Below are 26,625 nucleotides of genomic sequence, written 5' to 3' on the forward strand. Positions count from 1 at the left end.
TACTTAATTTAGATAATTAATTGAATCTAGCGTTTAGTCTAGCCTCTTCAGCCTGCGAATCTGGTCCGTCTTATCAAGTAGCCCAATGATTAGGGGGTTTCGGTGTTTGTTGACTCTTTTGCTATATCTGTCGCTATATTTTGCTATTTCCTCTTTGACTGTGGGTATCTTGAGGTCGCGGTGTATTATTTCATTGGTTACATACCAAGGTGCATTAATTAGGGATCTTAGCGTTTTCGATTAGAAGCGTTGGAGTATTTCAATGTTGGAGTTCTTTGCTGTTCCCCATAGTTGGATTCCGTAGGTCCAGACAGGTTTTATTACGGTCATCGTCCCGCCTTGAAAAGCGGAACCGTCCTTCTCGTCTAACGTTGTCTATTGTTTTCCTCATACTTATGTAAGAACTACCAACTACGTGACTTTAGTCACGTAGGCACTCTTAAATGTAAACGAACCACAGAAAGACGACGTACACGGTTTTCAACCGATCTCTAGTTCAAACTACCTTACGATATTACAGTATTTAAATTCTTTTATTCGTGGAAGTGAGAAAAGGCTTCGATCGTATTTATCATATACTTCTGAGAACGGATAGAGTGACCGGATGTTATCCCGATGGTCACTCATGCTAAGGCGCTTGGATTTTCGCTATCTTATCGCTTTGTTTAGTCGGATTTCATTTGTGACACCGGCCTAAACCATCGCGTTGCCTCCTCCTGTTTGTCATCGAATTTCTGACATTGTCTCTTTTCTTGTGTCATAAAAACAATATTGGAACCCATCAGGACGATCCAAGCTGAATATTTTTCGTCTGAAAATAGTACCCTTCTTCATTTCTTCTTCCAATGCATTCTTTCTTTTGCAAAGCGTAAACGTTCTGCTTTGTGTTTCGCTGTTAACGAAGGTTTCTTTTTCAATTTTAGCCTCTTAATATCTTTGTAGGATAGTAGAACTCGACGAATACTTGAAACACTGGCGCCAACACTAGATTTTTCCATTATTTGCTTCGTTGTTAACTGCGAGTTGGAAGCTACACGTAAAATTGCTCGCTTATTACGATCGAATAACGATGACGGCCGACTAGTACTTTTCTTTTTGCCATAATCTTCAACATTTTGTGTATTGCTTTACGACTTTATCCTATTACTTTCGATATTTTTGCTACTGATAACTGTTGCTATTTTAGTTCAAGAATTCCCTTTTTTTCAGACTCGTTTAATTTTACTCGTTGATAGATCATGAACTACTGAGTAATATCTAAACATATTAACAGAGTGTGCTTTTATTTCGTACTTAAGATAAAACAATTTTTTTTGTTACACACTAAACCTCATATTAATATTAATTATTTTTTATTAATTAATTGATTATTAATTATATAATTAATAATAATAAAATATATAATTATTAATTTTATTTTATTATTAATATTTTTAATTATTTTCAACGAACCGCATATTCTGAGCTCCTAATGTTTTGATATTATACGTTACAGACGAAAAACTTTGCACGCGTCATTGAGAAATTAAAGATAGCACACCTGGGCTATCTCTTTGACGAGGAGTGTAATTCCAGGAGCGTTTTCTAGACTTACGTCTGCAAAACGATTTTTTTCTATACTCATAGCTAGATTGCGGGTTCCTATATAAGCTTATAGTTTTGAGAATATAATTAAAAAAATATCGATTCAGCAAAAAATTGCTTTACTTTCCAAGTATTATGAGAAACATTACGCTTTATATACTTCACATATTTTTTCATATTATGTGCATTCTGTGCAATTTTATACTTTCGAATTTCCTATAAATGCATAAAAATTCAGTCTACTGACAACCTTCTGTTAAAAATTTAGGTCATCATAATCGATTAATAGTTTTCTCCTTCTCTTTAAGCAAATTAAAAATATACAATATGCTCCATAAAGCGATCTCACTCAAAGGTACAGTTGAAGACATTAATTAAATGTGGGCACTAAGAATGTTCTTGAGATTACGAGCTCGGGCGTACGTGAAGAAAGTAGGGTGATTTTTGGCCCCATTCGGAAGCACTTTTTGCGGACAGTCTACATATATTATCCGCTAACAGTTATCAGTGTAGGCAGTGCTTAGACAGGGGATGTTTGGGCTAAAAGGCACATCTGTTTTTTAGATGTTTTATGAAAAAGAGTTTCAGGAGTGTGTATATAGGAAGATATTCTTCATTCGCAATGACTGTACATATAAATATGTTTTGTGGACTTTGTATAATGATGTAAATTCAAAACACAATTTATATTTATCTTGACACTGTAACGGGAAAGCTAATCAGGCAACATAGAATACGTACTTTTTTTTTAAAGCAACTGAAAACAATTGGAAAATAAACGAAACAATTGGAAATGGGTATTGAAATTGATATCAAACTAAGATGCATTCGAATCTACAGTGCCTACAAAAAGTATTGGCACACCATTGTACCTATTATAGCCTTTAAGTACTAGTTCAATAGGACTAAATATTTAAATTTCATATAGTTCAATGGTATCCTTATATGACTACTAAAAATTTATACTGTAAAAATGAAATGTAAGATTTGAAAAAAGCGCCTTATTGGAATATAAGAGTGCGTAGCAATAATTTGTGTACTCCTTATATAGATTATTAACTTATTTATCTCATAAAATAAAAAAAGATTATACTTATAGGTACGTATAGGAATTGGAGAGTTGAAACAATGTCATGGTATATTTTCATGCCATAAATATACTATGAAATACATTCTTCTTAACTCAGAACTAAATTAAGAAATACGTACTTCAATCGTGTTATTATTAGTGCTTTGCAACTTTGTTCCGACGTTTCATGAACGCTCTAGTTCATTTCTTCAGGCTAGATCTGAAAATAAAAGTTTCAGATCTTGGTGTCATTACTTGTACCCTTACCCTGTATATACGCTAGCAGCAAAAAGTAAGTTGGCACCGCTTTATAAATTGCTATTTCTTGTATAACAATTGGCAATGAAAATTATTTTAGAGGTAGTTCTGTCATACGACATAATACGATATTACAAAATGTTCCAGCGCTATAACAATAAGCTATTATAATTATACCGACACGATTCTAAAAATGATAGGCGTTGTTAGATATTTAGTACAAGTCTGTATATATTTTGCAGAGAGCACAAAGGAATTTAAACAATCATCCACGATATTGAACACTACAAACATAAATAAATAAACTCTAGAACAACATACATATTCCGTTAAACACATATATATTCTGTGTTGTACTCATTTTCACGAGGTTTCTTATTAAAGTCCAAATTTTTTTATTAGTTGTTATGATTCCAGTTCTATTCCTATTCAGTTCAATTATTACTCCTTCCTATGCCGTAGCTGATAACACTTATTCCATCCACAACGTTCTTGTCGACGTGAAGGGATTATCGGAGACAAATACGTCGGTACATAATTCATTCTACGTAGTTCTTGCACACGGTGAACCTTATAAAGACATAGACCTTCTTTACGCATTATTCTCCTCACCGATTCGTGTAAAATCCCTATTTGACGAGATATTCTTCGCAAACACATTAATGGGTACATACGTCCATAAACGATAACGTGCTCTTCCTTACGCTAATGGACACGAGGAGCGTCGAGTGAGATATTAGTGTCACAATTGTGGATCGCTGAGCCCTTTGAAAATCATGACGATCTGGAACTCGATGCTGCGATCCTCTATTAATTTTTGTCAATTGCAGATATATTTCTCGTGCCAAAGAATAATTACCACCATTCACCAATAGCACAAAGCATCGAACAAATATTTCTATGTTTGCAGAGTATTTCCCAAAGGCGAGTGATTTAACGCTGACGTATTTCCATTATCCTTGCCTGTTAATGGTTCATCGCACTTCAAGTTGTTCATACTGATCCAGACTATCCCAAATAGCCTTTTAGTGTTGGCTAATGGGCGCAAGTGGCATTGTACGCATGATCTCGTAAAGGAGATTTGTGCCTGCGCTCACAATTTGCCCTATCACGATCTCTCTGCTGTGTCGCTTGTCTGCACTTAATAAATAGCCAGCAAATATCTGTATTCCCTTACATTTATCGTGTATGCTATTTACTTCTTCATATTCATCTTGCATTTTCACGCGAATGTTCTGTTTACTTCTATCGACCCGACTCGTTGAACGGGGAGAATATAGTAAATCGTTCTTTCGTTCCTCGCACTTGAAAACCGATCGCGGGAATGATAACTTAGACAGGCTTGATTTATTCCATATCTGACTGTAACATGTAAATAAAGTCAGTTTAATATTTTGAATGATAGATATCATATGTTCACTAGTAAGTAGATTCTAACACCGACGTTATTTTGTGCCTTATCTAACTTTAAAATAAATAAAATAAATAATGATTAATGACGCTTTAAACATTTTTTCTAAGAAGATGATTTCATTGCGACTCGTGGGTTCCTTTCAGACATTCGTTCCCAGTAATGACTACCATACGATGCAATAAAAATGTTCGACCATGAAAATCATGCTCGAGGTAATTTTCGCGATCCAGTTTTTTAACAGATCTCCATCGATCCGGAAGTGTAGAATCATCTTCTAGAGCCACGACAAATAGTTTTTGATATCCTGTACATATATCATATCGTTTTCGTTTGTTTAGGAGATGTGACAGAAATCGAACTAGAGTTAAAGGAAGCTCCGGAAGACATGATTCTTGTCGGATCAATACCATCCAAATTGGACGTCATCGCTGAAATCAATTCGACCTATCCGGATGGTGAGTTTAAAATCACATAAAACGCAGAAGACGAACTTTCGTTTTTTGTACTCAATTCGAATATCACATTCAGAAAGACTGAAGGGCCGAACGTATTTTTTAATTTTACCATCAAGAAATAGACTTTTTCGTGTTTTAGTGAACTGCCGCATTTAACGCCTTGTTCTACAACAACGAGTGAGACTCGTGGTAAGAAATTTGGCCCAAAAACAATAAGTACGAGCCTGGATCGTGGTACTTCATTCGGGACAAACATAAACCATACGAGTTAGACTCGTGGTTCAGTTGCTCTTGATATTTTCTTACTTTAGCTACGTGTAATTCTTCGTTACGTTCACACGTTTGCATTATAATTCCCTAAATTTAGACAACCCTTATACGTATCATGATAGTAAAAAAAATCTAATATTGATGGTAGTAGTGAGAAGTGTGTTACTATTGCGGATAGTGATTCGGTAGATCCTTCTTTATAACGGTAGTGATGGTAGCGATATTGTGTTTCCTGTACGAAAATATCCAAGAAAATTAATCATTGAACACCGACGATGAAGACAGTATCAATCATCAGTTATCGAAGCAATGGATTTGGAAAGTAGAAAATAACAAGCCAAAAATCTGGAAGTAAATACAAACTCCTGGCGTAAGAGTAGCAATTTTAGATCAGTGGAAGTAAAAGAGAGTTAGATCTTTTTAAACAATGCTTGACAATGTGTTTTGGGATAATATTGTCACGGAAACGAATCGCTACGTAGGACAAGCAATAATCAATGAAAATAAAAGAAAGAAAATTGATGAGACTTAGATCCATGTAAATTGTGATGAAATTAAAATATACTTTGCATTAGGCATAATAATGGTTCGAGCTAAACAACCAAAAATTCAGATAAACTGGTCTAAAAACTGGTCTTGCAAATCACTGAGTTTTGTAAATAACGATACGACTGACGAGATGGATAAATTACGTAAAGTCAAACCTGTAATAAACTATTTTAATAAAAAATTCAAATAAGTGCACGCAATGAAAGAGAACATCGCGATCGATGAATCGTTAATGAAATTTAAGGGACGCATGTTTCATAAACAATTTAATCTCTCGAAGAAGACAAAGTTCGAAAAAAAATTTTATAAATTGTGCGAGTCAACATCTGGTTATTGCTATAATTTTACAATATATTCAAGTAATGATAAAACAAATCTTGGTTATAATGCATCTGAAAGTGTTGTCATGGATTTATCAAAGTCAGTACTATATAAAGGACACACATTGTATATAGGTAATTGGTATTCTTAGCCGAAACTGTTTTTAATTTTAGTTGAAAATGGAACAAATGCTGTTGGGACAGTATGTTTTAATAGAAAAAATATGCCGAAAGATTTTGTTAAAGCAAAATTTAAAAAAAGGGGAATGCAGGATAGGAAGCTGCAATGACATATTAGCGTTGAAGTGGAAGGATAAACGAGAGGCCCATATTATTTCTACAAAGGTACGATTCTATAGAAATGACTGAACAAAACGGAGTCAACTAAACCCTTCTTTCAATCCAAGATGTATTCTTGATTACAACAGAGGAATGATTGGTATTGATCGCCAAGATCAGATATTAGCGTACTTCCCTGTTATGAGGAAATCTTTTTTTACATATTTGATATGGTACTTGTTAATTCATACATTCTGTACAACAGAAAACAATATGGAAAAGAAACAGAATTACACCAAGTATAAACCTCAAATAGCTGAAACATTATTACAAAACGTACCGTTACAAGATTATAAAAGACGAGGGCAATTATCGGACGCAGATATACCAATGAGACTATATGAGCAACATTAAGGTCATTTTCCGAAACATATGGATTCCACGCCATTGAAAAAAATCCAACAAGAGCTTGTAAAGTATGTACGAAAAATAAGAAACGTAAGGAAACAACGTGAGAGTGTAAAAAATGTCGAGTTGCGTTACATGTACCTCATTGTTTCGACAAATATCACACAGTTGAAGATTACTAATTTTCTACGATTTTTCTCAAAACATTAATTAATAATGATTAATTTAAATTAGGTATTAATTTACGAATTGGTACTGATATATTATCTATTTTCAAATATTAAAGCATTTTTTGTTCACTGATGAATCGATCATAATTACTTCCCAGACATCTTAAAAGTATTAGCTGTGCATAAAAGTGTTTATTATTTCACAATTCATTTCGTTGCATCGAATACATGTCATAAGTCGCATACATTTTGCGCAAGTTGCAGCACATGGCTAAACAGCTAAATAGCTCGACGCGTGACTTACTTTCTTGTTTATTGTGGCCTGAGCAATCGGAAGTTAGTTGGTAGGACAAAGGGTTAACTAAGGGAATGTGTTTTCTATGCATAGTTTGACGCATATCTGTTATACAGAAAATTCTAGATTTTTAAGTGTCTTTTGGTAATAGTTACACTGTTAGCTTCATACTAAAATAATAGGAAAGATATGAAATTATAGAAGGGCATATGCGTTACGAAAAGTGGCACGTTTCGTTTTTCCGATTGTTATGCAGTAAGAGGAAAGATCCAGAATTTCGGCCAGAGGTAATATCAAAGGAAACATTAAACTTATTTTTTCATAAACTCACAAGTTATTAAATTATATAGAGACAAGCTGCCCCGCGAGGCGTGTATTGCGAATGTGTACGTAAATAGCTGATGGAAAAAATTGATCGTCAGATTGCTTATGGTCCGCTAGTAGGTCGTAGCTGGATGAAGTTCGGCAGACCAAGATATTTTGTAATACTAATTTTTAATACTAATTGAACTCAATAATAGAACATGATTATATTTCTTATGCTTCATGACGTAGATATAAAGCCATAAAAATGGACCAAAAGTTGCTGTATTATAGCAGTAAGTTGTGCTTCGTTAGAACAGACGCATGTTATTCATTTGCCAACAAGATATTATCTAGCCTCATAACCACTTTAGGTCTCCCGCTTTGATATCCCGATAGAATACAATGATACTGTTGTTTATATCATCCGTTTATATCATTGCATTATCCCTGCCCCGTGATTTTGTTTCGAGCACTTGACTGAATCGTATATTTTGCTCTTGTTATGGTGGTCGTGGAAATGCAGCGAAAGGATAATTATATCTCACATACCTTAGCCATCGAAACAGTAACTAAGCAGCAACGGAATCCCTATGTGACCAGCATCCAGCGATAACCCCTCCACAGGAACCAAACCCTTGATATAAAAATACCTCTCAGGTCAGTACTTGACATTCTATTCTGTTTTGTTAAAACATTCTGTATCGTTACTCTGTCAGTTTCTAATAAATTTTGTAATAACGATCATAATTGAAGTACGAATCTCTCACCTTACGTGCGGAACGTGAAATCACCCCGGATCGACGTGACACTCTCGCATCGGTCAGATGAGAAAAAATTTGTTCAAGTTAAATATTTAGTGAATAAAAATTTCATGAATACACTGGTAAGATTTTTCTGATTAAAATGAGACAAAACACGATATTATTATATTGCTAATCAGCCAATTAATTCAGAATTTCTTCTTTTTTACACGATACTTTTTGCTCTTCAATTCATATCGTCTAATCGCAACGGGAATTTACGACTCCCGTTGATGTGCTTCGATCGCAAGTGATCACTGTATATTACTGCTATACTTAAATAGTGACAATTTTTTTCGCGTATGAATGATATTTCATTGCTTGGATTTTACATTTTAGAATATTACTCTTACGAGTAGGTCATATGAGTTCAAGCTTCCATTTTTTCCTCATATAAAATCTAGTCTAGGGCATATCTCAAGGTAAATCATATCACGTAGGGCATACTGTAGTTTCGACCAATCGCGGGGAAACGTAATCGCGAGGAGAGACGTCAACGGGAGTCGTAAATTCCCGTTACGATTATAACAATCGACACCGCGAATTGATCCATCCCCTGATTTCCGTTGAGATCATAGGGGCGATTAAGTTTGTATAACACTGTGATTCACAGAATTATAAATTATGTATTTCCAACACTTAGAGTACACTGTTGAGTAGAGATAAATAGATAACACTTATCGCACGAAGATAAGATAGATATGTACGCTAGAGCAGGACTCTTATAATTGGATTTAATGTATTAGTGGATGTAGCACTATAAGATATTTAGGAGAGGAAATGTATGCTCGACAATACCGAGAACCAACTCTCGCGTTATGCTTAGACTGCCACGATAGGCGTTAGCGTTAGACTAGACTTGTCGCTCTTGGGGGGCACGAGGCGGCTACGGGTTCTCAGGGCGTAGGACCACGCCCTGGAAAACCCCGATGAATCTGATGTTCTCCTATAGCCTGATGGTGACTGGTCGGCGTCTTTGGCCCCCGCCAGTTTGCCGATCCGGCGCGGAGAAGCTCGGAGAGGTTGGTGGGCCCGTATCTGCCAAGACCACCCACCTCACCTTCTTGTGGGGCTCCCCGTCACCCTGCGCCGGCGGATGGCGGCCACGCTGAAGGATTTACCCGCCAAGGTAACCGTGCCGCGAAGGACAGCCGAGCTAAGAGTGACCGGACTGGAGGACTCGGTCACCCCGGAGGAGGTGGCAGTCGCCGTTGCTGAGGCCGGGGACTGCCAGGCCGATGAGGTCAACGTGGGAGTCATACGCTCCGCTCCTCGAGGACTCGGATCGGTATGGCTACGCTGCCCGCTGACAGCGGCCAGGAAAATCAGCAGAGGAAAAGGTAGGATTATCATAGGCTGGTCAACGGCGAGGGTTTCCCCTCTCCCTGCGCGTCGACTCCAATGCTTCAGGTGCATGGAATCGGGTTACGTGCGCCGGGCCGTTGCACATCGACGGCCGACCGATCGGAGCGCTGCTACCGGTGCGGAGAGGAAGGACACCGGGCCGGGGACTGCCCGGCGCGGGTACCCATGTGTCCGGTGTGCGCGGTCTTGGGAATGCCCGCGTCGCACCGTATGGGGTCACCGGCATGCAAACCGCCTGCCCGTAAGAGGAGGATCGCACAGGAAGCAAAGACCATTCCAGGCAACGGTGGGAACGCGGCGAAGAGGAAGGAAACGATACCGCCGTCAACTGACCCCATGAGGGACAGAAGAAAGGACAGAGAAGGTGGACACAACGACGGTGAGGGGAACGGCCCGGAGGAGGCTATGGAGACGGAGCCTTCCCCGACCTGAGCGGAAGAAGAGGAGAAGGACAACTGCTCCTGCAGTGCAATCTTAACCGCTCCCGCCGGGCTCAGGACTTAATGTTCCAGAGCCTGACGGAGCGGCGGATTGCTCTGGCGGCAGTGGCCGAGCCGTACAGCATTCCCGACGCGTCACGAGGCGCTGGGGATCTGATCGGTTCGGTCGCCGTGTTCTGGACCGGGATCGCGGGGAGCCCCTCCTGCTCGGTGATCGAGCGGGGACGGGACTTTGTGGCCGTGAAATGGGGTGACCTGGCAGTGGTGGCTGTCTACGTGTCACCCAACATCAGCCGGACAGAATACGCCTCCTTCCTGAACGGGCTCGCGGCTTGCGCGAGGCGTTTGGGCGCCTGCCCGTCACTGGTCCTCGGGGACTTCAACGCCCACTCAACGGCGTGGGGCTCCCGCAGGACCAACGGGAGGGGGCGCGATCTACAGGACTGGGCGGCAGCACTCGACCTGCGGCTTATGAACCGGGGGTTGTCCAGTATGTGCGTGGCGTGGCGGGGAGAGTCCATAGTGGACCTCACATGGGCAAACCCTGCCGCATCCCGCCGCGTTTCCGGTTGGGAGGTTTCCCCGGAGAAGACCCTCTCGGACCACCTCTACATCTTCATGGAGGTGGCGGTTGGCGGCGTGATGGGCGACCGTTCGTTGGGTGCGCGCGGGCCCATCGGCCCACCGGGAAGGAGAAGAAGATTCCCGCGGTGGGCGGTGACCTGCCGCGACGAGGACTTCATGGCAGCGGCTTGGTTAGAAGAATCCAGGACCGACGAGGACGCGGAAGCGGGAGCGACTCGGCTGAGGCGCGACATGCGCGCGATCTGCGATTCGTGTATTCCGCGATCTGGAACCCCGCGTCGCGCCGGCGCTGTGTACTGGTGGTCCGAGGAGATAGATCGTCTCTGCGAGACATGCATCCGCGCCCGGCGCCGGTACACCAGATCCCGCCGTAGGCGGCGGGTGGACGAAGACACGATGGCTCGTCTGTACGAGGCCTACAGCGAAGCGCGAAGACTCCTGCAACGAGCCATCAAGGAGGAGAAGAGGCGGGTCTGGGACGAGCTTCTGGCCAGCCTCGACTCTGACCCCTGGGAGCGCCCTTACAAAATGGTATTGAACAAACTCCGTCCATGGGCGCTTTCCTTAACAGAGAGCATGGACCCTCGATTCCCGGACGAGGTCGTCGGCACCTTGTTCCCGGGAGCAGTGAACGAGGGAGATGGTAGCCCTACCGAAGAGGAGGAGCAGGAGCCTCAACCGCTAGAAGAAGAACCACGTGTCTCCGCGGGAAGGTAGAGCCCGGAATTGAGGGTCACCGAGGAAGAACTGGCCGGGGCCGTCGGGAGGATCGGAGCGCGGAAAGCACCGGGTTCCGATGGAGTCCCGGCCCGCCTATGGAAGGACGTCTCCGGCGTCTTGGCCACGAGACTAATGCGTCTGTTCGACGGATGCCTGTCTCGGAGTGAATTCCCCGCGTCGTGGAAGGAGGGGCGGATGATCCTGCTGCCGAAGCCGGGGCGCTCTCCGGACTCGCCTTCCGCCTTTCGGCCGGTGTGCCTTTTGGACGAGGCGGGTGGAGAGAGTGGTGGCTGCCTGCCTGGAGTCGCATCTGTCCCGGAGTGTGCCCGGACTGCACGACGGCCAGTTCGGTTTTCGGAGAGGGCGATCTACGACCGGCGCTGTCGCCCGCGTCCGCTCCTTTGTCGAGGGGGCCGAGCGATATGATTACGTTGCGCTGGCCGTGTCGCTGGACGTGGTCAACGCCTTTAACAGCATCCCCTGGGACAGGATATACCGGGCCGTCGAATTTCATCGGGTGCCCGCGTACCTGCTGGATGTGGTCCGGGCGTTCCTCCGGGACCGGAGTATCGTCTATACCGTCCGAGGCGGAGGGGAGACCGGGAGAGCTGTTCGGTGTTGGGTCCATTGCTGTGGAACATCGCGTACGACGCAGTGCTTCGGACGCCCATGCCTCCGAACTCGACACTGACGTGCTACGCCGACGACACGTTGGTGCTGGTCTGGGGCACGGCATGTGGTAAAACCGTCCGCCTGGCGGAGTTGGCTGTGGCCTGCGTGGTCACCGAGATCAAGGAATTGGGACTGAGGGTGTCCCCAGAGAAGTCCGAGGCAATGTGGTATTGCCGCAGGGCCGATCACGGGACGCTTCCAGCGGGTTATCGCCTGAGGTTGGAGGGAGCTGAGATCGGGGTCGGAACCAGCATGAATTATCCGGGCTTAACCCTCGACAACCACTGGACCTTCTGCGCTCACTTCGAGCGCCTGGCGTCGTGTGTTGAGGCGACGGTGAACGCCTTAGGACGTTTGCTGCCTCGGCTGGGCGGGCCCGACGTCGGAGTGCGCCGGCTGTACGCCGGCGTGGTGCGATCGAAGCTCCTCTACGGAGCTCCTCTACGGAGCTCCGATCTGGGCAGAGGACCTGATGACAAAGCGTCGCAAGCTCCTAGTGATCAGGAGGCTGCATAGGACAGTGGCCATCAGGGTAGTGAGGGGCTTCCGCAGCATTTCGGCGGCGGCAGCGGCGGTGCTCGCCGAGTTTCCCCCGTTTGAATTGCAGGCCCTGAGTTGTCGCGAGATTTACCTCCACACTCGGGGTGTGTCGGGCGGAGTGGGCCAGGCGGGCGCCGACGTCAGGGTTCGGGCTCAGCGAGCTTTGCTCGACAGATGGCGCGCCAGCCTCGACACGAGAGCGGGTGCACCGGGGATAAGGGTCCTCGGGGTCGTCCTTCCAAAGGGACGTTTGGTTGGACGGCGCGGACCTCCTCTGACGTACAGGGTGACGCATGTGCTCACCGGACACGGCTGCTTCGGTGAGTATCTGCACCGAATCGGGAAGGAGGCGACAAAATTCGGCGAATTAAGCGCAGGTCACCTTGCTTCGCTTACTTGTGTTGCGTAAGCTACACTCTATGTTAAAGTATGAAACAATTCAAGTGAAGCAGTTTTCGGGTAAAACAGTTTTGTAGCGACCGCGCATAGCTTTAGACGTTCGATCAACACGGTGTTTATTGGTTGGCATCGTTAGGAAGACCGGCCTTGAGACAGTTCTTTTTTTTTTATTTATTTATTGAAATTACAATCAATTCTCGCGTTGAGAATTTTCAGTAATTTCTCTGGCGTGGCGCAGTGACATGGCTGTTTATTTACAATAAGTTAATACTTATTATAGACAGGTATAATTTATAAGTATTATAAGTAAGTGCATATGCTTAATTTGGATAACTAAATGAATCTAGCGTTTAGGTCTAGCGGGTAGTGCCTCTTCAGCCTGCGAATCTGGTCCGTCGTAACAAGTAGTCCAGTGATTAGGGGGTTTCGGTGTTTGTTGACTCTTTTGCTATATCTGTCGCTATATTTTGCTATTTCCTCTTTGACTGTGGGTATCTTGAGGTCGCGATGGATGGTTTCGTTGGTAACATACCAAGGTGCGTCTATTAAGGATCTTAGTGTTTTCGATTGGATGCGTTGAAGTATTTCAATGTTGGAGTTACTTGCTGTTTCCCATAGTTGGATTCCGTAAGTCCAGACAGGTTTTATTACGGTCTTGCAGAGGGTAATTTTATTCCGTATGTTTAGTTTGGAGCGTCGGCCCGTGAGCCAATAGAGTTTTTTTAGTTTGTCCTTTAGTTGCTTCGTTTTATCTGAGATGTGTTTCTTCCACGTTAGTCTCCTGTCCAGGGTCATGCCCAGGTATCGGACTGAGTCCCTGCTAGGAACTGTTGCATTGTTGATGGTGACCTGGGGGCAGGTTTGTTTTCGGAGCGTGAAGGTTACATGTGTGGATTTCTTTTCGTTGACTTTGAAGCCCCATTTGTGAAACCACTTTTCCATGGAGTCGAGACTTCGCTGGAGAGTGGATGAGGCTATTACCGGGTCAGCGTGGGAAGCTAATAGCGCTGTGTCGTCTGCAAATGTCGCTATTGTTATATCATTTGATATAGGTAGGTCGGCAGTGTAGATGGAGTACAGTAGGGGTCCGAGGACACTACCTTGGGGTATGCCGGCTTCTATTGGGAATGTTGCGGAAGTGGCGTCTAGGTATTTAACCATGAATTGCCTATTGGTTAGGTAGGATTTTAGGATGGAGTAGTAGGGGCGAGGTAGGATCTTTTTCAGCTTGTATAGTAGCCCTTCATGCCATACTTTGTCGAATGCCTGTTGGATGTCTAGGAAAACCGCTGAGCGATATTTTTTCTTTTCGTGTGTTTGGCTGATCGTATGGGTTATGCGGTGGATTTGCTCTACTTTTGAATGTTGTTTTAGGAAGTAGAATTGGTGATCTGGGAGTGTTTTCAAGTTCTCTAGGAGTGGAAGGAGTCGATTCGTGAGCATCTTCTCGAATAGTTTAGACAGGGTAGGTAAAAGACTGATTGGGCGATAGGAGCTGGTTTCGTATATCGGTTTACCGGGTTTAGGGATGAGGGTAATCAATGAGATTTTCCAGGCCTTCGGATAGTGTTCCAGGCGAAGGATAGCATTAAAAATCGATGTGATGAGTGCTATCCCTTTTGTGGGAAGTTCCTTGATTGCTTTATTGCCTATTAGGTCGTGTCCTGCTGCTTTCTTGGGGTTTAGGCGACTGATTGTTTCTATAGTCTCTGCAGAGGAGAAGGGTTCGATAGGAGGGGACATTTGGAAGGGGGTGTGCAGGTATTCAGTAACGTCCGCGGCGGCTTTGGGGGAATGGGGTTTGAATACTTTTGACAAGTGTTTGGCAAACAGGTCGGCTTTTTCTATAGGGATTCGCGCCCATCCACCTTGCGGACGGCGGATAGGTGGGATTATTTGTGGGGGGCGTGTGAGTTTCCTGGAGGCCTTCCATAGTGAGTAGTTGGAGTCGGCTATGGGGGATAAGCTGGCGAGGTATTTTTGGAAACAGTCATTTTTATAATTTTTTATGGTTTTGGATAGCTTTTTAGTTGCGTCGTTTAGTTTGCGTTTGTCATCCGATGTTCTATGGGTCTGCCATACTCTTCTTGGTCTAAGTTTTTCTGCTATTTTTTTTAATATGTATTGGGGATATTCTTGTTTGCTGATAGACGTCTTCGTCGGTGTGGAGAGGCGGATGGCGTTTATTATGCTCGTGTTCAAGTATTCCGTGGCTGCTTCGATTTCTTCCTTAGTTTTTAGTGGAGTTAAAACTAAAGTTGAGTGTGTAAAGACTTCTCTAAAGAGCTGCCAATTCGTGTGTTGGTTGTGAATGGAGCCATTACGTGTATTTTCGATAATTCTTGAACTGACTGTTGCTATCACGGGGGAATGATCAGAGGAGAGATCAGCCGAGGAGTTGATTTGGGCGTGTCTTGATGAGATATTTTTAGTTACGAAGAAGTCGAGAAGGTCGGGCATTTTGTTGGTGTCAGTGGGCCAGTATGTGGGTTCGTATGTGGTGAGGTAGTTGAGGTTGTTGTTTGTTATGCTGTTAAAGAGGTTTTTGCCTCTTGCTGTAACCAGTCTGCTGCCCCATTGGATGTGCTTGGCGTTATAGTCTCCTCCAACTATGAATCTGTTGCCCAGGGTGTCCAGGAAGTTATCAAAGTCTTCTTTGGCGATGGAGTGTCTGGGAGGGCAGTATACTGCTGAGGTGGTGATTGAGCCATGACAGTCTTCTATTGCTACGTTTGTTGCTTGGAGGTAGTCTTTCTGGAATGATGGGAGTTCGTAGTGCTTAATACTTGCTTTGATTATTATTCCGGTGCCACCGTGGGCCTTTCCGCTGGGGTGTTGGGTATGGTAGAATTTGTAACCATTTATTTTCAGGTAGCTCTTGTCGGTGAAGTGAGTTTTTGATTCGTGCATTACGTCGATTTGCTGTTATTTTAAGAAGAGTTCTAGTTCAAGTTTGTGTTGTGCTAGACCGTTGGCGTTCCAAAGAGCTATGCGCCTTGGTTTTATTTTGCGTCGGGGCGTATTAATTTATCCATGGTGAGTGTTAGTAGCGATAGCAAATTATTTATTTGCTCCGATTGTTTCTCTATTAGCTTCTCAAGCCTAGAGAAGTTGTCTGTGTTAGGTGAGTTGGGGACACTATTTTGGGAAAGATCCCTTTGCTATTCGGGTTATTTTGGATGCCTTGTACTGCTTGGGCATAGGAGGTTGAGGTGGTGATGAATTTAGTAGGACTGGGTGTTTGGTTGGTTACCTCTTTTGCTCTGAGTTAGGATACCTGTTTGTGTATAGAGTTTTATAGGCTGAGCAGCCTTTATAGCTGGCAGGTTGGTCACCTTGACAGTGAATGCATTTCGCTGGGGTTTCCGGTGATTTAGCGCACTGGTCAGTGGAGTGAGTGCCTGCACATTTAACGCAGCGGAAGGTATGGCTGCAGTATTTCTGCGTGTGATCGTACCTTTGGCACCTTTTGCATTGCACTATTTCTTTTTTCACAAGCGGTGGTTCGAATTTTACTATTGCGTTCATTGGGCGACTGATGTTGTAAATTTCCTTATTGTTAGGCTTTTGTTTTATGTCTATGAAAAATAAGGATAACGGGTCTTTCGAGACTCTATGCCTTATATTACTTATGTTGATGACTCCGTGGCCGAGTTTTGAGAGTTCGTGTTTGAGTTCGTCTATGTCTGCTGAGTGGTGAATGTTGCGTAGGACCACTCGGAAAGGTCTTTCTTGTTTGAGTTGTTGCGTGTGAAAGTCGGCGTTCAATGTCTTAAGCAGTTTGGTGATTTTTCTGTATGCGTCAGGGGTTGTCGGCAGAATTTTTACTTTGTTGTTGTTGATCTTCAGGTTGTAGTCGTCCTTGGAGATATCTCTCTCTAAGGACTTGATCATTGTTTGTATGTCGATGACGTCATCCACAAATATGGTTGGGGGAGGGGGGATTCTCTGTGCTTGTGGGTTTGGCGGCGGGTCTGTGATTTCCGTGGCGTTGTTAGTGGATTGCAATACGGCGAACCTGTTGTGGGTGTTTATTTGTATCGTTGATTGTTCGTTCCGGATGTCGTTCATGTCTGGTTTTGATGTTTCGATTTTCCGTTTCTTTGTAATATTAGCGTCGTTGGTGCGGAGAGTTCTGCTACACTTCTGCCACGGAGGAGGTAGCGCGGGGTAGTTGCGAGTCTGCTCCGGAGAGTCTGGTCGCGATTGCTGGGCCATCATCGAGCTAGTTAATTCAAAATGAATAACTAGTCGTGAGGCTATGAGGCTAGTATTCGGGTTGGGGTTAGGTGCGTGGAATTTTCTTCTCTCTAAAGGGTAGGAGACATTTGGCTGTGTTCACTTTCGACGGTTGGGCGACACGTGTTGTTTTCGGACTACACTGGACACTAGAGACACGTCTGCACGCTTCGGCACTCCACAGTGAACTGGCCTTGAGACAGTGAAACAGATTTTGTTGTATATTTAAGTACTTTAGGAAAAACAGTATGACACATGTTTATTTAGTAACTAAGGTTAATCAAGCAACTTAATGTTACAGAACTTTTTATTTTGTACTTCGGTAGAATAATTATTATTAAAATAATTTTATTTATATTAGTTGATAGTATCGTGATTATTACGTTCTCATTTCAATTTTCGATATACGAATCAACACACGATGTCGGGTATTATCCATTGCTTTTCAAAAGTAGTTACATTATAAACAAATTTTATCCTCTAAAAACTGAATTATAAAAACATTAGATTAGATTTAATGAAGAATATTCGAGAAAAATATAAAAATGTTTTAATACAAATTTTTATCGAAAAAAGTAAAATAAAATTTTTAACCAGTGTGCACATATTCAGAAATAAAAAGATATATTTTCCACCTACTTTGATCTTTATTTATTATAAAAATAATTAACGAAGATAGCAATTTTTTGTTTCATAGCGGACATACTCGTCAAAGAGAAAAAAAATTTGGTTTTGCTATTTAAGGTAATATTTAGGTGAACCAAGAAACATATTCATAATTTTAACACATTCTAGAATAATAAATGAACTGAACGTTAATAAATAAAACGCTATACATAGACATGGCACTACGTGATCTTCCTTCTTTTGAAGAATATCACTCTCTTGTCTAAAAATAAATTAAATTTTTAATTTATACTTTTTCTTTTCCGAATGTTTGATTATTTAATATAAAAACATTTTTAGTTTCAAATATTGATTATTTAGTACAAAAATATATTTAATTTCAAATACTGATTATCTGTTTTGTTTACAAATTAGTCAGATTTAAAATTCTGTGCATAATATTAATGAATTTTTAAACAATAAAGGTATACATTTTTGAAAAAGAGAACTAAAAAAGTTTATCATTTTTTATAGTGTATTTCAATTTTACAGCAAGTGGCGCTTTTGTCGCGTACACGTGTCATAGATTAAAAGTAATTAAGCATGCAAGTTAAGCAAACTTTCAAAATTAGATAAAATACTTAAAGTGTTAACATATGTGTTGTCTCCAAAATACTGCTACTATTTGTGACTACATCCCCGATAATCACACAGTTATCTTCTTGCTTAAACTTTTCTTCTATAATCTTTTTTGTTCCATGTATCTTTGTCTTCTTTCTTTTAATCAACATGAAAATTTACAAAAGTTTACAAAAATCAAAATTGCTAATGGTAAAGCTATATAAGGAACGCCACAGATTTGTGCACGCGGTATAAATATGAATATAATACATATAAATTATTAAATTTAAATGCATATACAAATAATTGTAATTTCTATAACAATGAAACTTAGAATGATATCGACTCATAGCACAGTTTACTAACAACGAAAATACAATATGAAATAAAGACGAGGTAGGTAATTGAAGTGACAGAGGAAGTGCGAGCGACGCTGCTCCATCTATTATAAATAGATAATTACACAAATAATAATAAATTATTAGATTTAGCCGGTCTTACATATTATTACTTGATAAATTATCAACTAAAGATGTGCAAAATTATGCAAGAAATTATGTAAGAAATATTCACTTATGGATAACATATGTGATATATAAAAATGCAGAATAAACATTGTATTTTTAGAATCTTCTAATGACAAAATAAATTTCTAACCAAGTTTCATAACTGTACTTACTTCCTATAAAAATATGTATTTGCATAAAGATCTATTCATGATAATATACTCGATAAAATTTCTAGCATGTACACAACTAATATAAATCTAAGAAATTGTTGTTTAAATTTTCCTATTACTATTCTCTTCGTGATTCCAACTAATTACAATTTTTTATATCTTACTTAGTAAATTAATTCTCCTAATTTTTCACAAAAATTTACGTTCAATTTTTAAAAAACTATTCTGTTTTAAAGGATGTTGGAATACTTTCGTAAGCCAGCGTATTTCTTTCAATTTTGACATTTGTAATATAAGATCTTCCATTCTATTTGTTGTTCATGTGTTTTAGAATTACTTTACGAGTGAGATTGAAAATTTGTAAGACTTTCTTAATCTATTAAAAATTAATAAACGTTAAAGTTTATGGAAAAAAGACTTCATTAGACAATGTTAAATATTATAATGGTGCGTGATCTGGTGTATACTGTTACCCAGAAAAGTACTTGAATATTCGTAGAAACTTTATACCTGCAATGGCTCACAAAAATATTCAGACACCCTCAGAAACTTCTCGTGCATTGTATTATATAAAGCATTTTGAGATCTCATTAGCACTGTAACGAGACACTGCTATGGTGATTATATTTGTATTTAAAACAGATTTAAAAACGTATTGTATCTATATACGTTACAAGATATTTTTGGATATCATCAAAACATTCACTATATTCACTATACCGTAAGCAAAAACATGTAGCGGGATTATACTACTTTTTCACAAATTATATTAGTGAAAAGTAAGTATATGTTTGCAATAAATGTCTTGCAATTTCTATGTACATTTTCGGATTAATTCCAAATTTTATTACTGCTATGTGATAACGATAGTCATGTCTCATTACGATGCTAACAAAATTTCAAAAAATTTCGAATAATGCATGTAATACACTTTTTAAGACTTCCTGCGGTAAGTGTTCAAATATTTTTGTAATCGACTGTTCATTTAAAACTTGAATACATTATGTTTAAATAGGGAAAATATGAAAAATACATTAATCCATGATTGTTCCAACGATGAATGTATAACAATAGAATATAATGTTGCAACAGGCATTCCGAAACCAAATGCAGTTATAGTCAGAGCTGAGGAGGCCTTGATTGTTATTTTGGTCCTCCTTCTTTGGGCTGCGGCAATTGCGTTATTTTTCAATCGCTGGCGGAAGATTAGAATGTTGGAGCCATATCAACCGAAATTTCAACAAGAACATAGACAAAGCTGTACTACGACTGAACAAAATAAACTCCAGGTAATATATACTTTATTTATAGATCATAGGGAACAAACGTGTTACATTTTTGTATTTATCATATGAGGGCAATATCAAAATCCTTATTAACAAAAATTGTATTTTTAATAAGTTTTGTTATGAAGAATTTTTGAAAATTATTTACATGAAAAATATTCATTTCAATTATTTCGAAAACACTAATTTCAAACAGCACTTTTCGTTTGAACTGAAAATATTAAATAAAAAGATGATTAATAACTTAAAATAAAATAACAAATAAATTTATTTGAAAATTTTATTTGAGAAATGAATTATCAAATAATCTGTTTGCTAAATATTTTATTATTTTAAATAAGAAGGGAAGTAATAGGAAGACAGAAAGTCGTTTTCTGTGTATAAGAAATACATTAATATGAACTAGCAACACCCGTATCATACTTTTAATATCACGACTTTGATTTATTTTACATAAACTCGTAAGATCTCAGACAAAATCGTTTACGAATAGTGGAAACATTTGTAGCAACTCTGACATACACACACATAACAGTTTTTTGTACAAGATATACGTAAAAGTTAGGACAAAAATACCGTATTTGGCGGAGGTTGTCGCTGCCAGATGAAAAGAGAGTTTTGCGTTTCGTCCCAGGACTACCGGTGGACTCGTCAGTAAGGCTATACCCGGTAGTCCCTGCCTTAGACGTAAAGGGAGTCTCGCTAGGTGCGGTAATTGTATCGTTCGCCCGTATATTCGACCGCTAGCGAGATAGACAGACTCGTTGTCGTCGTAGCCCTCTGGTGTTGGCGGTTGGTACCCGCGGATCGCCCGGGAGGTGTTGCGCCGCGTTGATGCGTCGACCTGTCGGCGTCCTATTGATACCCATACGCCACACCTATATAAACTACGTTTTGAAGCGAACCAAATGAAAGAAAAATATGCTTAAATAATATTACAAATATCCTTTTATATATACATAACTATATATAATACTTATATGTCGGGTTTACATTAGAATTAGGGTTCGGGGCGTGAAACGAATCTTCGTTTGGGTTACACGTTGTCGTTATGCAATAGAGAAGACATTGACTAGTGCAAATACGATTATTATAGAACCGGACAAATAACTGTGGTAGTTAGGTACTCGAGAAACTAATGACAATGATCCTAGGTTCAATAACGAATCCGCGGTCAACGGGATGATAGATGAACGTACTCGCAAAATCTAAGTCGGACGCGTAATATTCACTGGTCGTAAAGGGTTACTCCTTTCATCGATGAGATCGCGAGCAAGAATGACTTTCCCGTCCCGATGATGCCACAGAGGAAATCTACAATGGGGTGTGTCTAAGGACACGAGATCATCGGATTCGTCGAGAAAAGCCTTCGTTCAGAAAGTAAGGGAAATTGGCGTTGCTGCTAATTGGTCAATCTCCATATCGGTGGTTAGAAAAAAATGCTAGCCGCCCTCGAGGGAAGGTTGCTAGTGGGAGACGCCGCTCGTTGAAAAATAGGTCTCCCCTATTTTCCCGTAGTTGGGACAAAGACTGTTTGTCTGTTTGAAGGACTTTAGTTGACTAAATCTTAAGATTTATAACGGGCCCTCGAGCTAGCCGAACATGTACTGCGGAGACGCATCGACATCTGGCAATCATCTTACTCGAAGAATAGGGTCTGCGTGTGGCGAGCCACGGGACAGAAACCGTTAGAATGTTTACTGTCGCGTGCCGCTATAGCTATTTCTTTTAAGGAAAAGTATAGAATTACTCCATCCCTATGTTAAGTAAAAACGTTCATCCCTTGACCGCGGCGTTCGAAGCGACAACCAGTCGCGACCTTGACGTTCGGCGACTGGTTGTCGCTTCGAACCCAAGATCATTATCGCAAATCTCGAACAAATACAATCGGATTGAATGACAACAATTGCTTAATTGCGGCTATGGTAGAATCTAGATTAAAGTGTTGATGGGTTTTCCCATAATGTCAAAGGGAAGGTTTCCGTGTCCTTTCATCTCCGAAATAGTTTGCTCTTTTATTTTATGAGAAAAATTTGTATTCTGTCTTGACTACCGCGAGAAGTCAATTTGACCGGCCGACAAAATATTTTAGATATTCTTAAAATATATACAATCAGTACAAAGAAAAGGCTATCTCAAGGTCAGATGATAAACGAAAACAGTAATAACAAATAACAACAGCAGTTACGCCCGTTATCTTCTCATAAAACATAATCCATCCCTCGATCAAGATGGCCACCAGCTATCAAGACATATCAACTCAGGCCCATAATAATCCTAAGGAACCGCCACAAAATTTAGCATTTTTTACAGTCCATTGTTACAAACATTTTAAAAGTCGAGAAGTTTCTTAGTGGAAACACGGAAAAAGCGGGTTTTTCCCAAACCCACCCTCCAGTAACCATTGGCGAAGAACGGCCAATACTCAACAATATTTTCGTATAAATATCGGCGTTACAGACCATATTCTTACTTGCTATCGTCCTTTCGACCAGAATAAATCTCAGTTTGTTAGTCTAACAGTCGACATCTAAACTTGTTATCTCTAAAACTCAAAGAGAAAGAGCGTTTTGTGTAAAATTGTTATAAAAGAAAAAGTAAAGCATATCAGATTTGATAATAATTTTGTATTCCGTACATAGTGTTATTCTGTGATAAATATTTGCCCTAAAAATGTCAAGAATTCTCAAAATAAAATTATAAAAAAGAAATAACAGAATAGAAGAAGACTGTTCAGTATGCGATGAACAAGAAATTTCAGCAACTGAAAACGGTATGGAAACACATGAAAAGCTATTTACAACCGATTCAGAGTTGAATATTATTTATAAATAAGCGTTCACGTGCAGAGGAAAGACTGAGGTGTATTGGTTATTGTGGTGATAAAGCTACTGCTGGCGTAGATAACGCTGTTGCTGAACTACTGCTGCATTTTCTTCTCATTTAGATGTGAAAAGAAAAATCAGACTACGGGCGTCGGGATTTGAACCCGGATCCTGAACGTTCGCAACCTAAGGCGCAAACCACTGCGCTGCTGTCGTCGTGGTCGTAGGACATCGTTGTTTTCGTGTGCGGTTGCGAGAGAGTGGCATCGGGGCAGGGGTCAGTTTTTTGTTGTCAAACCCGTGCAGATGTTGCGCGAAGTCTTCTACGTGGCGGAGGATACCTGTCGATACGGTGAGGACGTTTTCGTGTACGGTCGTAGGCCTCTGCTTCTCCTTTTAGTATGACGTACTGGTGGTGATGCCCATGGACTTTACACTGACCACTTCACTCCCGGTTTGGTCATCGTCTCATATCCTGTCACATGCTTGCGTGGATCGGAGGTGAGGCGTCGAGGGTCACCTCTTCTTCGCTGTCGATCACATCGGGGTCACCAATTTGAGGTGTTATGTGTAGTTAGTTGTGGTGATAGTTCCACTGCTGGGCTAGACGTCGCTGCTTGGGTACTGCTGCTTTTTCTTCTCATTTATATGATATGGAAAGAAAAATCGGACTAATCGGGATTTGAACCCGGGTCCCGAACGTTCGTAACCTTTTTTTTTGTACGTGGAGAAATCTTCACGAACACACCGCTCTTCTAATAATCGCGTAACAGCAGAGTAGTGTCGGACTCCTACCGACTACAACTCCACGATGACCATCCTACGCGTATGACAGAGTGCTCCAGAAACCTCTTATGAATTAACTTCTGTTGCGCCCCCTTCCCGCGTCCTCTTGTTCGAGCCAGTCCTAAGAATTCTCCGTCTGTTTAATTTGGGCCATCGCGTTATCCTACAAGAGTGAGAGTTTCTCTTTCTCTCCCTTTTCGCTTGCACCTTCGCGAGCATAACTCGCTCGCAAAAGATGCGGACGGCCTCGTATTCCTGTGACCCCCTCAACATTGCTTCTATAATTGCCGAGGGGGTGAGTCTTTTTCCTATGGCGAGCTGCAGAGTGTAGCGGAGCAGCTCTCACGCCGGAGAGAGCTCTAGCATGTGCTGCGCTGTGTCCCTTCCCTCTCTGCAGTGGTGACAAATGTCTGCCGTCTCCCGTCCGATTTTTCTCAGGTATTCGCCGAACACGCCGTGTCCAGTGAGCATCTGGGTCATCTGGTATGTCAGCGGGAGGCCGCGGCGGCTTCTCCATGTCTCCCAGTTTGGAAGGACCGCCTCCACGCCTCGATCTTCGCCTCCCTCGTTGATTAGCTGGGATCGCCACTGGTCCCACGCGTCCTCCTCGGCGGTTCCTAGGTCGTTTGGGGCCGTCTGCTCGGTCAAATCTTCTCCCGAATGCCATACTCTCCAGCGGGCGTATCTCCTTTTGAGCGCCAGCGCCCGAAGTAGTATGTCACGGGCCCTATCCACGTGATGACCTTCCGTCCTCGTTCTCCGAGCCACCCTGGACATGATAGCCCTGTATGGCCCCCCGCCCCCAATGAATCCCGATCCAGCATCGCATTCCTTCGAATTCCTTCCGACACCTTTCTTTAGAATCCTTAATCATCCTCGCCAACTTCTTCCTGTTCCCCTTAAATTCTTCGGTCAATCGAGCCGCGTCGTTTGTGCCTCTCATCCAGGCTCTCCGCACCTTTCTCCTTCTCTTCATCGTCATTCTTCTAAAATTGCTGATTTCGTCACTCCACCAACAGTTGATACATCTGTAGCAGCAACTACTATCGTACGACGGCAGTGGTGGTTAGCGCCTTAGGTTACGAACGTTCGCAGATGAAATATCTGGGTCTCGTCATCGACAGCCAGTGGACGTTCGAGCCACACTTCGACTGCCTGATTCCGAAAGTGCCGGTGGCTGCTAATGCCCTGTGCGGCCTGCTACCGAACATCGGCGGGGCGGGAGACGCGGTGAGTCGACTGTACGAGGATGTTGTTCGGTCCCGAGTGATGTACGCGGCCCTGGTATGAGCGGATGATCTGATGGCGAGCCGCCGCAGCATCCTGCTCCTGAGGAGGCTACGCAGGGTAACCGCCATTAGAATCATTAGGGGATACCGGACGGTGTCTCACGCGTCGGCGACCGCCCTAGCCGCGCCCCCCCCCCCCATGGGAGCTCCGGGCGCTAACGCTCCGGGAGAAGATCCGACCGAGCAAGCGGCTCTGAACGACATAGGAACCGCTGAGGAGGACACGTGGGACCGGTGGCGATCCCAGCTGATCAACGAGGGAGGTGAACATCGGGGCCCGGAGGCGGTCCTCCCAAACTGGGAGGCATGGAGAAGCCGTCGCGGCCTCCCGCTCACCTATAGGATGACCCAGGTGCTCACTGGACACGGCGTGTTCGGCGTTTTCCTGAAGAGAATCGGACGGGAGACGACAGACATCTGCCACCACTGCGGAGAGGACAGGGACACGGCGCAGTACACCTTGGAGCTCTGCCCGGCATGGGAGCTGCCTCGATACTCCCTGCGGCACGCCACAGGAGGAACATTGACCCCTTCCCCCAGCGATTATAAAGGCGATGCTGAGAGGGCCACAGGAATACGAAGCCGTCCGCCTCTTCTGCGAGCGAGTTATGTTTGCAAAGGAGCGAGCGGAAAGGGAGAGGAAGAAGAACTCTCACCCCTGCAGGATAAGACGATGGAGAAGGATGGCAGTCAGACGACCTAGAGCCGCCCCACCGCCGTCCCAACGGACCACGCCTGAAGGAGCGCAGCGCTAGGGGCAATGACCCCCCCCCCCTAACGCCAATTCAATAGACAGGAGATACTAGGACTGGCTTGAACAAGAGGATTCGAAAAGAGGGTGCAACAGAAGTTAATTCATTGAGGTTCCTGGAGCACCCCCGTTGCACGCGTAGGATGGTCATCGTAGAGTTTTAGTCGGTAGGAGTCCGACACTACTCTGCTGCTACGCGTCTACTGCAGTAGCGGAGTGTCCATGAGGATTTCTCCACGTACAAAAAAAAAGAAAAAAAAAAGAAAAGAAAGGTCTAGGAATCTGAATGAAGGTAGTGACGTGGATGATGACGGCTGCAGGATTATGGTGAAAGGCAAGAAGATTAATCCGAAGAAAGCCGATGTAGACGGTATACAAAGGACGGCGACCAGAGTATAGATAGAAGAAAGAGCGGAGGAAGTACTGAGGGTATTGAACGCGGTGAACTCCGAAGGCAAGATTCTGGCAAAATGGAAGGAGGCGAGGGTGGTCCTCATTCCCAAACCGGGTAAAGTCTCACCACTGACATCTTCATTCTGGCCGATCAGCGTGCTCCCAGCACTGAGTAAGATTCTAATCGAGGAAAGTCTGGGGCTGGACCCATTTCATGAAAATCAATATGGGTTCAGAAGGAGGAGGAGCACT

At 42.4% G+C, this 26,625-nt stretch overlaps 1 protein-coding gene across 1 annotated transcript; it reads left to right on the top strand.

Annotated features, from left to right (window-relative positions):
- The first annotated feature begins 4,509 nt into the window (after nt 1-4,509).
- Nucleotides 4,510-25,230, top strand: LOC117238904. The gene is made up of 4 exons (XM_033504104.1): nt 4,510-4,537; nt 4,664-4,780; nt 20,136-20,332; nt 25,036-25,230. Exons 1-4 carry the CDS (start codon nt 4,510-4,512, stop codon nt 25,228-25,230), a joined length of 537 nt encoding a protein of 178 aa, XP_033359995.1.
- The last annotated feature ends 1,395 nt before the right edge of the window (nt 25,231-26,625 follow it).

This window comes from Bombus vosnesenskii, unplaced genomic scaffold (genome assembly GCF_011952255.1).
Source record: "Bombus vosnesenskii isolate JDL3184/JDL3185 unplaced genomic scaffold, Bvos_JDL3184-5_v1.1 scf7180000013753, whole genome shotgun sequence".
Taxonomy (NCBI): Eukaryota; Metazoa; Arthropoda; class Insecta; order Hymenoptera; family Apidae; genus Bombus; species Bombus vosnesenskii.